Below are 15,579 nucleotides of genomic sequence, written 5' to 3'. Positions count from 1 at the left end.
ATGCTGCTTGGCCTGCTGTGTTCATCCAGCCCTGCACCTTGTTGTCTCGGATTCTCCAGCATCTGCAGTTCCTACTATCTCTGGATCTCCTAATGTTTGTTTGCCATTACACAGGTCAGAGTTACCTGAGCATTACGGGTTTGAGAAGGCACAGCCAAGTAGTTGCCTGATGACTCTTAATATTAACAAATGCCCAAGATTACCTCAGTATTTAATGGCAATTAGGAGTTTCTTTTCCAAGTTTGGACTGTGCTAGAAAATCTTCCAGAATTTACATACATGAGGCGTTGAAGTTTTTCCTAACCCTACTCTGTCTTCCCATGCCACATATTGTTCCTGGATTAAAAAATGAGGCAGGTAACCTGCGCTCAGTCTATTCACCTTGAGTAATAGACAACCAGTTATGTAATTTAAAAACTCAGTGATCTAACCTCTGCCCCTCCCTCACCGCCTCTCCTCAGCACCTTACTACTAAAATATACTGACATCTGCACCTCAGACCTCTGAAACTAAATCTGCAAAGCCCGTTAAACCACAGTCTTCTCCCACTAGCTCAGCCTCCAGAAACCTCAGAGGCTGGTGATCTGTTTAGCCACACCCATAACTTCATCCCTGTACTCTGAGGGGACTTTTGTTTTAGACTGCAATAGGCTAAACCAAGGACAGTGATTTGAATGAAATTGTAATTATAATGGCTATTAATATTTTAACACCACTGCCAAAATAGTGAACAAAATAATCTCACACCAGTGAACTAAGTGTTCCTGTGTAAATACTCATATGGGCTTAAAATGTATAGTGAACATATAACTATACTAATAGCAAAATTTACTCTATCCTTGTAGAAGGAGAGAAGTAGATATATGCTCACCCAGCAAGAAATAAGAGTCAAAAAGCATGGAAACAGACCCTTCAGTCCAACTCGAACATGCTAGCCAGGTATCCCAAACTGAACTAGTCCTATTTGCGTGCATTTGGCCCAAATCCTCTAAACCTTTCCTTTTCATGTACCTGTCCAAATGTCTTTTAAATGTTGTAATTGTACCTGCCTCTACCACTTCCTCTGGCAGCTCGTTCCATATATGCACAACCCTCTGTGAGAAAGTGCCCCTCAGGTACCTTTTTAAATCTTTCCCCTCTCACCTTAAACCTATGTCCTCTAGTTTTGGACTCTCCTACTCTTGGAAGAAGACCTTGGCTATTTGCTGTATCCATGTCCCTCAACCTTTATAAGGTCATGCCTCACCCTCCAATGCTCCAGGGGAGAAAAAGTCCCAGCCTATCCAGCCTCTCCGTATAACTCAAACCTCCAGTCCTGGCAACATCCTTGTAACTTTTTTCTGCATCCTTTCTAGTTTATCAACATCGTTCCTATAGCAGGGCGACCAAAATTGTAATATTCTAAAAGTGGCCTCACCAAAAGCTTGTACAGCTGCAACATGACATCACAACTCTTATACTCGGTGCTCTGACCAATGAAGGCAAATGCCTTCTTTACCACCATGTCTACCTGTGATGCCACATTCAAGGAACTGTACACTTGCACCCTTAGGTCCCTCTGTTCAACAGCTACCATTAACTGTGTAAGCCCTGCCCTGGTTTGTCTTGACAAAATACAACACCTCACATTTATCTAAATTAAGCTCCATTCTCGGCCCATTGACCCATCTGATCAAGATGTTGAGCAATTCCTTGTCAGCTGCAGTGAAGTGAGGGGTTCAAGGCATGTTCCACCTCTATAGCACAGGAGTCCATTCTATAATATGAGTATTTAAATGATATATGTAAAATTTTAAGCTCTGCTTCAACTGGAATCCAGAAATGGCTTGTGGGTTGATGCTACTACGAACTGCAATTGCCTTATTAGCCACTGGGTGCAGATATTGCAAAGCCCAAAAGTAAACTTATCATATTCACTATGGGAGTGCTGTTGGGAAAAAAAATGTAAAGTGGCTGTTCAATCCCTTTTTGACATTCCCATCTAGCTTACACTGAATCCTGAGCTTGAATGGTGTAATTTTGTTGCCTGGCAAGTGATTGTATTTCATTTATTTCTCAGCGGACGAAACAATATGGAACAGGAGGAAAGCATTCAGATTGTTGAGCCTGTTCTACCATTCGAGAACTGAACTGTATCTTAACTCTATCCATCCAACTTAGCTCTGTAACCATTGATTTGTTTGCAAAAGTTTATGTTCATTCCCAATTTAAAATTATGAATTGAACTAGCATCTGCTGCTTTTTGTGAGTGAAACTTTCATACTTCTACTGCCCTTTGTAGCATAGTTTTTAGATTCCTGTGTATCCTATCAATTTCTTTTAAAATCTGAAGTCCAATCAATTATTTATACATGTGCTGAGATAACAAAGTAGTTTTAATATGTAGTCACTAGTGTGATGTAAGAAACACAGCAACCAATTTGTATACTGTAAACTGTCACAAATAGAAATAAATAAATGACCAAATAATCTGTTTTAACGATGTTGTATTGGCCAGTACACTTTCGCTGTTAGTGTTCAAAATTGTACCATGAAATCTCAAATGTTCATACAAGGGAGGCTTGGTTTAAAGTCTCAGCAGAGAGACTACATTTCAGGGCATTACATCTTCAGCAGTGGCCTAGTATGCATGCTCAGATCTCCAGGGCCAGGCTTTAAACAACAACTAACAATCTACATGTTTAAAACAAAGGATATGGGGATACTGCAGAAAAATCGCTTTGAAGTAGAATATTAGCCATGATCTCATTAACTTTACGGAATGGTTTCAAACATCTGAATGACTTAATCCTACTCCTATTACTTAATTTCTTATATGACAACTTGCATTTATGTAAGAACTGCAACACCAGTTAAACATCCAAGGTGCTTGACAAGTGCATATCAAACTAAAGTTGACAGCCTGCTACATGCTTTATTAGATAAGGTGATGAAAAGAGCAGGCTTTAAGGAGCATTTTAAAGAAGAGGAGAGATCACAAAGCATTAGAGAAGGAATTTCTTGAGCTCTAGTATGGGGGCTACTGGCTAAGAAATGTTTGAGACTCGATAACAGCAATATGACAAATTCATATTAAGTTTGTACCATTTGTCACCAGCTCAATTTTCAGAAAAACAATGAATACTCTTACAGATGGGACTACACTGTTATACAAAGAAAAGATGCTGTGGTTCAATAACCATGTAATGATTTTCAACACCGAAGTCAAGTCACATTTCATTTTTCAATATTTATTGGCACAGTCTGAAACCTAACATTGAAAATGCCTGTTTGTTTCATAGTTTGATGGAAAAATGTAATTTTATAGACAATGCAGTACAACAGTTTACATTTAATGGATTGCCACTTTGCAATTTAAATTTCAGAATTGATCACTGATTTTAAAAAATGGACTTGCTGCATTTCTATGGTGCCTTTCACCGCCTCAGGACGTTCTAAAGCATTTTACAATTAAATACTTTCGAAGTACCATCACTGTTATATTATAGGAAATTTGGTAGCCAATTTAGGCACTGCAAGGTCCCGTAAGCAGCAATGTAATAATGACCAGATAGTCTACTTTAGTGATGTTAAGGGAGAAATATTGGCCAAAACAACAGAGAGAACCTCCCTCCTCCTCTTTAAAATAATGCTATTGAATTGTTTAAGACCAGGGTGGATAAAGATGGAAATACATAGAGAAAGGTGCAAGATTAGAAAACCCTGGCTGGTGTTTCAGGTTAGCCTTTCAACCAGTTTTAATGAAAGAATCCTGCTGAAACGTTCATTTCTCTTTCTCTACCAAAGACTAATACTTCCCCTCCAGAGTTAAAGGTGGATGCCACGTACTCTAGGGACTTCACCTATATCTTCACTTTTAAACTAAGTCAGTGACTCAGTGAATGTTGGTTGATGTTGCTGTTGATGTACACAGCATTACATCTGAGAACCTGATCCTGCCCCATCCAGTTTCCACACAACTATGTTTTTCAAAAGAAATCACTGGATAATAATCAGGAACAGTGAACCTACCTGATTTATTTTCCATTCCTGTTATTTTCTGTTCATACTTCAGATTTCCAGTATTTGTCATTTTGTTACCTGTCACTTCCAGAAGTAAATTACTTCTTGGACTTTGATGCCTTGTCCAGTATGTAATGTTAAATTGTGTATTACGTACTGCTGCTTGTAATATATCACAGCCCTTGGCAGCAGGTCCCTTGTCCTCATGCCTAAAACTTGAATTTGTTTACTTGCATTCTTACAACTCAAGTACATCATCAATGGGGCCATATATTCCAAAGCAGTTGTTAAAAAAGCCCTTTGAAAGAAATCTTGTAAAACCCTGCAATTTATGTTGTCGCAGGCTCCTCTGTTTTATCCAGCACCTCTGGCTTTAATTTGGGTGTGAGTCAACATGAGTGCTTGTGCCTGGAAGTTTTGTGTTTTGCCAATCCACAATTTACAATCCTGAGCTGCAGTTTTACAGCTCCTTGAGGCCTACCCCTGCCTACCTCCCAGGCTGAAGAAAGACAGTTCTGAGGGAATTTATGTTTCCTTATTGTTCATTGGTAATTAAACTAACCTGGGAGTGATTTGATTTTAATATCAGTTAGTTGAATTTAATGACTTGATTGAAAAGGTTCTTTGGAGCTAACAGGATGTGGGCACAGCAAGGTTCCATTAGTGGTATTGCTTCATTTCTTAATGTGTGCAAGTCTCTCTGTAAACTTGGCCTGCTTTATGACAAGTCCCATTAGTCTAAACAGTCTTACTCTTGGACTCGACTAAACTGATGAGAGCACTGATAAGGAGAACGAATGGCGACATCACTGGAGTTTTTTTAAAGTGTCTTCAAGCCTCCTTTCCCACCCCCGCACCCCTCCAACACACACATATACACACACACACACACACACACACACACACACACACACACACACACACACAGTTTTTGTTAATGTATGATGTTTGAAAATCTCTGCAAATTGATCAGGGGATCACTACATTCCCCATGCAGCAAAGTGATGCTGCATTCTGTGCTGGGGGAAGTGGAATTGATTGTATACCTCTGTGCCTTCAGAGACCAGATCTGTTCATGCGTCATTAGGTTCGGTCAACTTGGCTGCTAAAAGGTTGGGGGTGGGATAGGTTGTGGGTTGTATTGGAGAATTCTAATAGTCTGGTCATCCTAAGTGATGACTGTTTTTTCTTCTAAATATTCATTTATCAGAAGTCCATAATGAAATGCCAGTGGAAATAGAGCATTTGCAAAATTTCTTATAAATTTTAGGTTGTAATAGATGTTAAGAACTGTGAACGCTTCATTCTTTGTTTCCCTCTGATTTGATGGAAATTAGTATCAGTCCTGCCACATAACATACATTGCAGGAAGTTGACAGTCAGATTTGAAAGGTTCTAGTTTAGTGTTTTTTTGTAGTGTTGAGCCCCAGTACTAAGCAAGGTTGCCCAGTGCAGGGAGTTAGCTGCTTTTCAGTCAAGTCAGCTGCTGAATCATCACAGTCAGTTCAGGTACCTGGACACAGAATGGGGAGAATCAACCAAGATCCCTAGTCCTGACTGCTATCTGATGACCCTTACCAAGAGTAGAGGCAGAAAACCCTCTCACTGACCGTGGTGACAATTTGGACAAAGAAATGGTGAACTGCTCCAGTGCAGTACAGGTCGTTGTCTCTGAGGCAATAATTGAAAATATGTTGACGGCGTAAGACTCTGACTTGAAATATTTATCCTTCAGCCAATATCATCTTTGCAGTTTGTGGAAGCTTGCTGTATAAGAGTTGGTTGCTGTATTTCCTTACTTATGCAAGTGACTACACTTTAAAAATATCCTAATTGATTTAAGAGGAGTTTAATGACTATTAATTTAGCATAGTGGCTATATTACTGGACTAGTAATCTGGAGTTGTGGATTAATAATCCAGAGATGTGAATTTGAATCTCACCATGGCAGAGCAATTTAAATTCACTGCATGAAATTAAGATGGTGACGGAGTTTTAATTTCACTGGTCTAGCACTCTGGAGGTCTGGGCTAACAGTCTGGGGAACAGGTTCAAATCCCACCACGTCAGCTGGTACAATTTAAATTAACTCTTAAATTGAAAGCTAGTTTCAGTAATGCTGACATTTGGCCTCTTGAGCCTGCACCGCCATTTAGTAAGATCATGACCGATCTGTTTGTGTTAAAAATTCCACATTCCTATATACTACCAAAAATGTTTGATTCCTGACTAGCAAGAATCCATCCACCTCTGACTTGAAAATACTCAGTGAAGCTGTCTCCAATGCCTTCTGAGTTCCAAAATCTCTCAACCTTTTGAGAGGGGAAAAATAACTCTTGGTTTCTGTGTCCAAAAATAGTGACCCCTAATTTCCTAACAGGGCCCTCCAGTCCTGCGTTCACACACTAGAGGAAATATCCATGCCACATCCACCTTATAAAGACTGTTCAGGGTCATACATTCTTCAATCAAATCACTGCTCACTGTTCGAAATTCCAATGAATATGAGACCAGTCTACCCAACCTTCCCTCATAAAACCACCACCCATCCCAGGTCTCAATTTATAAAAAATGCCTCTGAACCATGTCCAATGCATTTATATTCTTACTTAAATGAGACCAAAATTTTCAGTGTATTCAAGACATGGTTTCACCAATGCTCTGTATAACTGAAATGTAACATCCTTCCGTTATCAGCTAAACGATCATGAAACTACCCTCTATTATCATAAAATCTCATCTGGATCACTCATGTCTTTTAGATCTGGCCTACATTTGACTCTACATCACCACAGCAAAGTGATTGCTCTTGGACAGTTAGGGTTAGCCTTACTAGTAATAAGTACATCATATAAAAGAACAAATTATCTAGAATAGAATTAGTAGCACTGTTTTTTGTTTAAATTATGGGTGACACTGACGTCGCCAGCATTTATTGACCATCCCTAATTGTACTTGAAACAGTGACTGTGAAAATGCTAGATTGTTGTTGTGAAGAAAAAAAAATTGAACTCACTTTGACTTTTAGGAAAAGAATTCTGGTATCCTTATTTGGTCTAACCTGAATGTGACTGTAGACCGATGGCAATTTGGTTGACTCTCTATGCAATCCAAAATGGCTAGCAAAACACTCAGTATCAAAAGGGCAACTCACCATCACTTCCTCAAGGACAGTTAGTGATGGACAATAAATGCTGGAAATACAAGTGCCCCTCTCTGATATTTGACCATGGTTGAGTCCAGCAGCTGACATTGACAAATGCAACAGACCACAGATCCTGGAATTTCCCAATTAAATCTTTACTTTTGTAACAGCTAGTGGATTTATTACTAAAACTACAGACATACCCCAGGATTCCTTCAGGGTGTTTATGTTGCAGACTAGGACATTCCAGAACTGTTGCATCTGCCATGTCGTCTATGACCTTCCTAGGTGAAAAACAATTATTTGGAAGTAACCATTCCTTCTCTTCTATGACATCTGTGTTGTCTCACATTCCATTTGTTTTCTTTGACGCAGTGTCAACAATTTGCAACAACTGCACACCCACTTTTGGTTGAGTTTAGCTAAATTTTACACAGTGTGCCAGAGCATTTGAATCTGCGGCTTCATTCAGCCATTAATTAAGCTGAAGGTAGAATGGAAAACTGCAAATCTGGAATGAAATGGAAGCTATTGGAAAAACAAGGGTGGGCAAATTGAATTTGAAAGCAGATGATAGGTTGTGATGAAAGTTCCCACTTGAAACGTTAACCTACTTTCTCCTTCAGGTATAAGAGGACCTTGTGTGCTTTCATCATTTTTGTTTCTACTCTGTTTGTATTTACTTCCTTTTTTCTCACTACTTAATCCCTTGTGGTCCATGCTGGCAGTGTAATCTTCACGTGAAGTGCAGCAGGGAATAATTAGACCAGGGGCCTGCAGGCATAATTAAATCCTTATTTTAAAGACATGTATTCCTGCATAAAACTTTGATCTCATCAATATTTATTATCAAAAAGTAGATTTAAAAATAGACAGAAACCTGAGAAACATTATTGATTGGGACAGAAGGATTTCTCTTTGGTTCACATTAAGGGGCTGAGAAGGAAACAAGGTGCTACAGCAATGCCACTGGTAGGAGGGTGTAATTACAATGTGACATGTTTACATTATAGATGTATACAATACACAGACACTAATGAGGTACATTGAGATACAACTGCATTTTTTAACATACTTTAGACTTGTATGTAATATGATTGTTTTACTTGGTTTTGCCACATCTTTATAAACATTATATTGTTTTTGCTTTCTTAGCTAACAGTGCAATCTGGCCGCCACCCCACAGTCCTTCAGAAACTCTGCCAACTGCCTTTTCAGTACTTCAGTGATCAACGGTTGATCAAAGTCCTGTTTCCAACATTAATAACAGCTTGTTACAACAACCCACAGAACAAGGTCATCTTGGAGCAGGAGATGAGTTGCATTTTGCTAGCTACCTTTATTCAGGTAAATATGTGCACATGACCCAACAATGCTCAGTAATACTAGCAGCTCTACGCTGCCAGCTGGTCAGAACAGCAGTGGCCTGTGTGTGCTTGTTCACTGTCTCACATCCACATCTGTAAGCCATCAAATGTTGGTTAAATTGCTGACAGAAGAAGGTGGGGTTGGGGGGTGGGGCGGTGGTTGGGGGAATAGAGTTGCAGTATGTCTGCCACCGATGGTCTTATCAACCTCACACAAATCAAAAAATTATTTAAGGCAACCATTTCCAATCACTGCCCTGTAACCCTTGCTATAGATGTAGATGTTGGATGAGGATAGGAGATGTTAAGCTGACACACCCACTGTGGCATACAGCCTCTGCACTCTTGCTGTCTACCTGCCATTTGAATAGTAGTCATTTGGTGATACTTTTGACAACTAACACCTGTGGAGTCACACAGCAGAAAAGATAAAGGGGTGAAATTTAGCAAACAGAATGCAGAATTTTTGTAGTGTTTCGCAAGTTCTTCCCGTTCTTCTGCAAATTTGTCATTTAACTATGCACTGAATCAGCTACTAAGTTAGGGTCCTCCAACACCATTCAAATCCATGACCTTTACCACCTAGAAAGGCAAAGGCAGTAGCTGCATGGGAGCACTATCACCTGCAAAATCCCCTCCAAGTCATGTACCATCCTAACTTGGAAATGTACCACTGTTCCTGTACTGTCACTGGATAAAAACCTGGAACTCCATTATTTACAGCACTGTAAGCATACACATCACAGTTCATCCCACTTTCTGAAAGGCAATTAGAGGTGTGTCTTGCCAGCAGAGACCAGATGCCATACACCTAACTGAGTAAGTCTTCCCAATACCAAAGATGACTGCCGAAGATGGCCACTGGAGCCTGCATATGCACACAGGGCCATGGGATGTCAGTTAGCCATGTGTCTATGCCAGTCACTTGTGGACATGTCGATATGCAGATAATGTCAGCACCTGTGCTATGACCAGTTCATTCTTGTTCATCTATATCAATGAGAATCTGGGCAGCATTATTGAATAGCGTGAAATTCAAACTTCCCAAACATGGTTCCTTTTCTGTTTTCATTTTGTGTCTAATTTTTATTTTTAAAAAAGGCCAGGCATTAATCTTGTATATTTGTAACAATCATTTCTTGCCTCAATCTGATGCAGCAATTTATCAGAAGGTTTTTCGACATTTGTGTTAGTTTTGAAAAACTGCCCCATGATCTTTTTACACGTGGGAGTCACCTCATGAATTTGAATTTATTGTGCCTGCTGGAAGTGCATTGACTGATCTTGGTTGTTGTGCCCTGTATGGCACACAACTGCTCTTCTGTCACTTTACAGTGAGTACACACTGCAATGTTGTGTATCTGTGCATACACAGTTGGTGCAGCACTTAGCAGTGACGTTGATGGTAAACACAGACTTTTCTTATTTATTTTTGGGATGTCAGTGTCACTATTGTAACACTGATATTTATTGTAAATCACTAATTGCCTTCGAGCACATGCTTCTTGAACCACTGTAGTCTATCCACGGTGCTGTTGGAAGGGGCATTCCAGAATTCTAACCAAGCAACATTGAAGGATCGGCAATATAATTACAAGTCAGGGTGGTGTGTGTAGTCTGCATTAAATCAGGCCTTGCTTAATGGGAGAGGCAGTGGGATATTAATAATGTCACTGCATTAATAATCCAGAGACAGAAACTGTAAGGACATGGGTTCAAATCCCACCATGACAGCTGGTGAAATTTTAATTCGGCAAAATCTGTAATTAAAAAGCTAGTTTAACGGTTAACTTGCAGCCATTGTCATTTGGTGTAAAAACCCATCTGATTCAGTGATGTCTTTTTAGGGAAGGAAGTCTGGTATCCTAACCTTGTCTGACCCACAAGTGACTGAAGGTTAAATCTTAGCTTCCCTCTGAAATTGCCTAAAGGTACAGTCAATGCAAGGGCAACTAGGGATGAGCAACAGTTGCTGGCTTTGCCAGCGACACTAACAAAAAAAACAAGGAAATTCTGATTAGAAAATGTTCAGTCCACCAGCACAAATATCCTTTGCCCGATCATCAGAAATTACACTGAATGATAGAGCTCAAAAGGGTAGATCATGAATGCTCGGCATTGTCCAAATGTCTAGTAAAGGAGACACCAGCGGACTAAAATTACAAACAACCAAAGCAAAAGTTACAATATAATTCATCTGTTTTCACGTACTGTCTCTTTTATATTTTGGTCGTGGTATTTGCAGATGACTATATCAAGAATGTGCACAGCCTAATGGCTCTTTACACCTGGGGAACGAATGCGTTTTATCTTAGGATAGAGGTATATCCCTGTCAGAAAGCTTGAGGAAGGAGGGAGTGACTGCCTCACATTGAATTGGAGCAGTAATTTGGACCCACAAAAGTAATGAGCTTGATAGAGGCAGGTTTGTTTGTTCAACTTGAAAATGCCTATGCCTGTGAGAATTTGGGGTTGAGATGGATGACCAGGTGAAACAGGGGTCATAATATTTTAAACCGTCAGTCATGACAGATGAGACCTCTTGTTTGAACAAAAACATGCTGGAAATACTCAGCATGGTAGGCAGCATCAATGGAGAGAGAAACAGTTAACTTTTCAAGTCATTTGATTACTTTTCATTAGAAAGTTTGGTAATGTAGCAGGTTTTCACCAAGATGGGGTGGAAACAAATTGCAAGATGTGTAATAAGGTGGAAGCAAGAGAGACATAATTAAATACTGGGGTGATGGTGCGAGGCAAAAGAAGATGGTAATGTAACATGACAAAACAATGGATGGATGTAAGGGAGGCATAAATGGCAACACCAGTATTATTTTAAAAAGCTGCCAATCGACAAAATGGCAACAATAGGCTATGATCTGAAAACATTGAACTCTGAATAGAGTCTGAAAAGCTGCAACATGCCTAAGAAAATGATGACGGTCTCAAGCTTTCATTGAGTTTCAGTCAACAGTATAGGAAGACTGAAGACTGAAGGGTCAGAATGGGACAGGCTATTGAAATGACAGATAACTTCAACCTTAGGGTCACACTTGCAGACTGAACGGAGAAGTTCTGGAAAATAGTGATACAGTGTGCATTTACTCCCCCCCTGATGTAGAAGGGACTGAATCATGAGCAGTGAATCAACAGCAATGAATTAATAGAAGTGCAAGTAATTTACTGTTTCATTGAAAGAACTGTTTGGATGCTGAGAAGGATGAAGTTAAAAGGATAAGTAGGAAAGAGAAAAGAAAAAAGAATTCCCTTTCCCTTTGTCTCTTTTGTGAGTTTGTGTCCTGCTGACATTTCTCACTCGCTAAAGGTGGAGAGGGTACCTGCATTCAGTCCACTCATGTTTCTAAACGTGAGCCAGTATTATAGTGCCACTCAAGGAGTGGCTTAGCAAGGCTGAGTTCAGCAACAGCTTGGATAGTGGACCTTCAGACAGAAGTCTGCATCTGCAGTTCTATTCGTAATTCACTAACATGGTTTTACAGTCACTTTACATGGCAAATCTTTCATTGGTATAACCCTTTGCATTGAAGCAAAGTGTGTGGCATAAGTTGGTTGCAATGCTACCCATAACTAACTGGCAAGCAAAGTGAGAATGCCTAGAAGAAGTGGTCTTTTGTTTTTCACCAGCTGCAATATAACTTCATCTCTTTCAAACAGAACTTTAATAACTGAGTATCATTAATGTAAGCAAAAAGCCAGCTGTCCACCTGACTCTTTCATGGCTTTAAAATATAACCTGTAATTTGAGTATTGATGAAAGCCACGCATGTGAGGAACTCAGCTTGTGTTGGGCAAAGAGGGATGTTGCACCAGAAATCTAAATTTGTTCCAATCATGGTAACTCCATAGCTCAAATGCCACGACAAGTATTATATACCAAAATGTTGTAGGACTAGTACAGACATGAATCATACAAATACCACTGAGTGACATGCAAATGCAGAAAAGTAGCTGTGGGAGCACTAACTGTGATGAGAACATGACTGGCATCATATTATGATCAAAACAATGGGCGTTATCATTAAAACAAAACATTTAATTTGAACATTTAATATTTCTCAACTTAATTCAAATATTAAAATGTTTTACGCCCCTCAAGTTGAGAAAAATGCTGGATAATGGTCAGTACCACTTGTACCCAGGGACAGAAATCATCATGGATTAAAATCTCAATCTTAGTCATAGATAATGGACTTCAAATTTCTGAATATTCAATGTGTAAGAATGTTGTTAGGCAAGTTAGATGATGCACAATTCAAGCTAAATTAATCTACAGGCACACTGACTCCCACAGCTGCCTTGAATTCACAGTGTCCCACCCTACTTCCTGGAAGGGCCTTTTCTATCTTCATAGCTTCTATGTCTTCATCTGTTCTGACAATGCCAACATTTGTACTAGTACTTCTGATATGTCTTCCTTTTGACTCAAATAAAGCAGCTCCATTGTTGAGACAGCCCTTAACCATGTTCTGTACTTCTGCTTTCACTCCTTCCCTTCATTCCCACAGCGCAAGAGGGTTTCTCTCATCCTCACCTCCAACTTCACCAGCCTCCATATTCAACAGATCATTTTCTGTCATTTCAGTTACCTGTAGCATGAATCCACCAAACCTATCTTCCCCTCTTCCTTCAGCATAATGAAGGAACCATAATCTTTGTGATGTCCTTGTTCACCCTAGCAACTCCCCTTCCAATTACACCTTCATCCAAATGTACAATGGCATATTGATCTAAAAAAACATTTTACACTGTTGCCACTGAGATGTTGATCAAGAGCAATAGCTGATACTTCTCTGACCACAAGGACCTATAACAAAATCTTGTTACATTAAACCACATTCTTCTATAGTGTGTAGTACTGCATCAATACAGTGTTGGCATACAAAGTTGACATTTCACGTCGGGACCCTTCATCATGACTTGGGGGGCCCAGCCCTGATGAAGGGGCTTGACCTGAAACGTCGACTTCTCTGCTCCTCCGATGCTGCCTGACCTGCTGTGTTCCTCCAGCTGCACACTGTATTGACTCTGACTCCAGCATCTGCGGTTTTTGCTATCTCTGTAGTACTGCATAGTATCTCTCAATCTAAAACTCTGTGTTACTTCATCACATAGGAGGTCTGTGTTCGTGAGTAGCCAAAACCTACTGTGGGGAACATTAGAACCAAATTGAGCAGTAAAGAATTCATACAAAAACACTAAATTGATCAAATGACTAAATACCCTTCTCTTTAATTTTAGGATTTTGCACAGAGTTTGAGTCAGTCTGACAATAAGTCTTCTCAACAAAAGGGTAAGTATTTCAAAATTGCACTTTGTGCACTTGTCCTGAACAACAGTAGCATAAATGTTCTATTTAACTATTTATTGTTGTCCTCATTTCAGAGAGAATTCCTGGAGCTCAAGACTACCTAGATTTCTCCAACAGGTTCCCCAGGGAGATGTGGGAGGATGCCCGGAAATTTTTTTTAAACAAAGACACAATTTGCTAAGGATAAAACAGAATTGGGAAAGGGTGGAAAATACTCAATGCCACAAAACGTTACTTGATTTATAAATTTGTCTTGTAATTCATTCATTGACATTATGTTCTAGAATGTTCTTATATATGATTTGCACAAATTGTATATAGTACCAACTGTACATACGATTTTCATTGTAATCACTTTTTGACAATTTTTTAATGTGATGCTTTCTAATGTATTTGTGTGTAGGATAATCCATTTGGTTCTTGTTGTTTAGAATGATCCAGCAGTCCCCTGTGGAATGCATGAATTAATTTTATTTATTAGCAGTGTATCGGTGGCTTAAGTACGCTGATGACGCAATAAAATTATTTATTTTCATCTGCATTCATGTGAAGTGTTGGATATGTGCTGAGGGAAAACTTAAGAATGTAAGAAATAGGAGTAGGTATAGACCATCCACCCATTAGAGCTGTTTCACCATTCAGCGTGTTCATGGCTGATCTTGGGCTATAAGTCCACTTTCCTACTCAGCTCACGTGATCCCTTGATTACTTGGGGAGACCAAAAATCTGTCTCTTCAGCCTTCAATTATATTCAACATATGGAGCATCCATAACCCTCTGAGGTAGAGAATTCCAAAGATTCACAACCTTCGAGTGAAGAAGTTTCTTTTTATCTTGGTCCTAAATGGTTAACTTTTTATCTGACACACTGTTCCCGTGTTTTAGATTACTCAACCAGGCTGATCGCCTCTACATGCATTATTGCCGAAACGTGGATGAACTTATGCTGATCTTAATGTTTGTTTTATTATGGCATGGGAGTCTCTGGCAATGCACTTTTATTTACCTTTGCCAAGTAACCTTGAGAAAGTGGTGGGTTTTGTGACTTGCAAGGCTTCTTCAGAAGCATTAGAATTTCAAATTATAAGGCAAGGATTTAGTTGCATGTAGCACAGGCTGAAAAGGGATAGCAGATTCCTTCCATGAAAGATATTTGTGAACGAGTTGGGTGTGAGCAGTCATCTAGCAGCTTTCATGGCCTTTTCCTTTGATGCCAACTAGAATTTATCATATGGAATTTTAGTTTGCAACCTCTTCATTGTTGGTTGAGTACCATAACAGCCTTAAAGTGATACGCATTTCATAACCAGCAGATGTCTCAAAGTGCTTTACAGTTAATTAAGTACTTTCTGATGTATACTGTTGTATTGTAGGACACACAGCAGTTAATTTTGTACTCAGTAAGCTTCTGCAAACAGCAATATAATTGCCAGATAATACAAATTTTTTAGATCATTCTCAGTGTGACAGTCTATAGTGACAAAATAAGTAGATTTGGTTACATGGTCTGGTATTTCAAAATCTCTACCAGTACTTTTGGAAGATATTTCAAACTAGTGCCTGGATCTTTAATAATCAAGTCATATTTAGGATTCAAAATTATTCTCATTTGTCATTACTGGGTTGTGAATTCTTTGCCTGCCAAGAAACCCTTTTATTGCAATCTCTTCCCTACTTGCAACCTCAGCGTGTCTCGGGTCTTGATCCTTCATCTAGGTCACCCAAATGCAACATTG

General features: G+C 39.4%; 1 protein-coding gene across 1 annotated transcript in view; it reads left to right on the top strand.

Moving 5' to 3' along the window:
• LOC109939100 (S phase cyclin A-associated protein in the endoplasmic reticulum-like) overlaps positions 1-14,382 on the top strand; it is a 53,965-nt gene extending 39,583 nt beyond the window's left edge. The window contains exons 4-6 of the mRNA XM_048617049.1: positions 8,303-8,494; positions 13,774-13,825; positions 13,918-14,382. Of these exons, the coding sequence (XP_048473006.1) occupies positions 8,303-8,494; positions 13,774-13,825; positions 13,918-14,024 (351 nt within the window). The 3' untranslated portion in view covers positions 14,025-14,382. The remainder of the gene's footprint in view (positions 1-8,302; positions 8,495-13,773; positions 13,826-13,917) is intronic.
• Positions 14,383-15,579: the final 1,197 nt, after the last annotated feature.

This window comes from Rhincodon typus, chromosome 36, assembly GCF_021869965.1.
Source record: "Rhincodon typus isolate 14 chromosome 36, sRhiTyp1.1, whole genome shotgun sequence".
In the NCBI taxonomy this organism is placed as follows: Eukaryota; Metazoa; Chordata; class Chondrichthyes; order Orectolobiformes; family Rhincodontidae; genus Rhincodon; species Rhincodon typus.
This window is presented reverse-complemented; position numbering and strand designations above follow the sequence as displayed.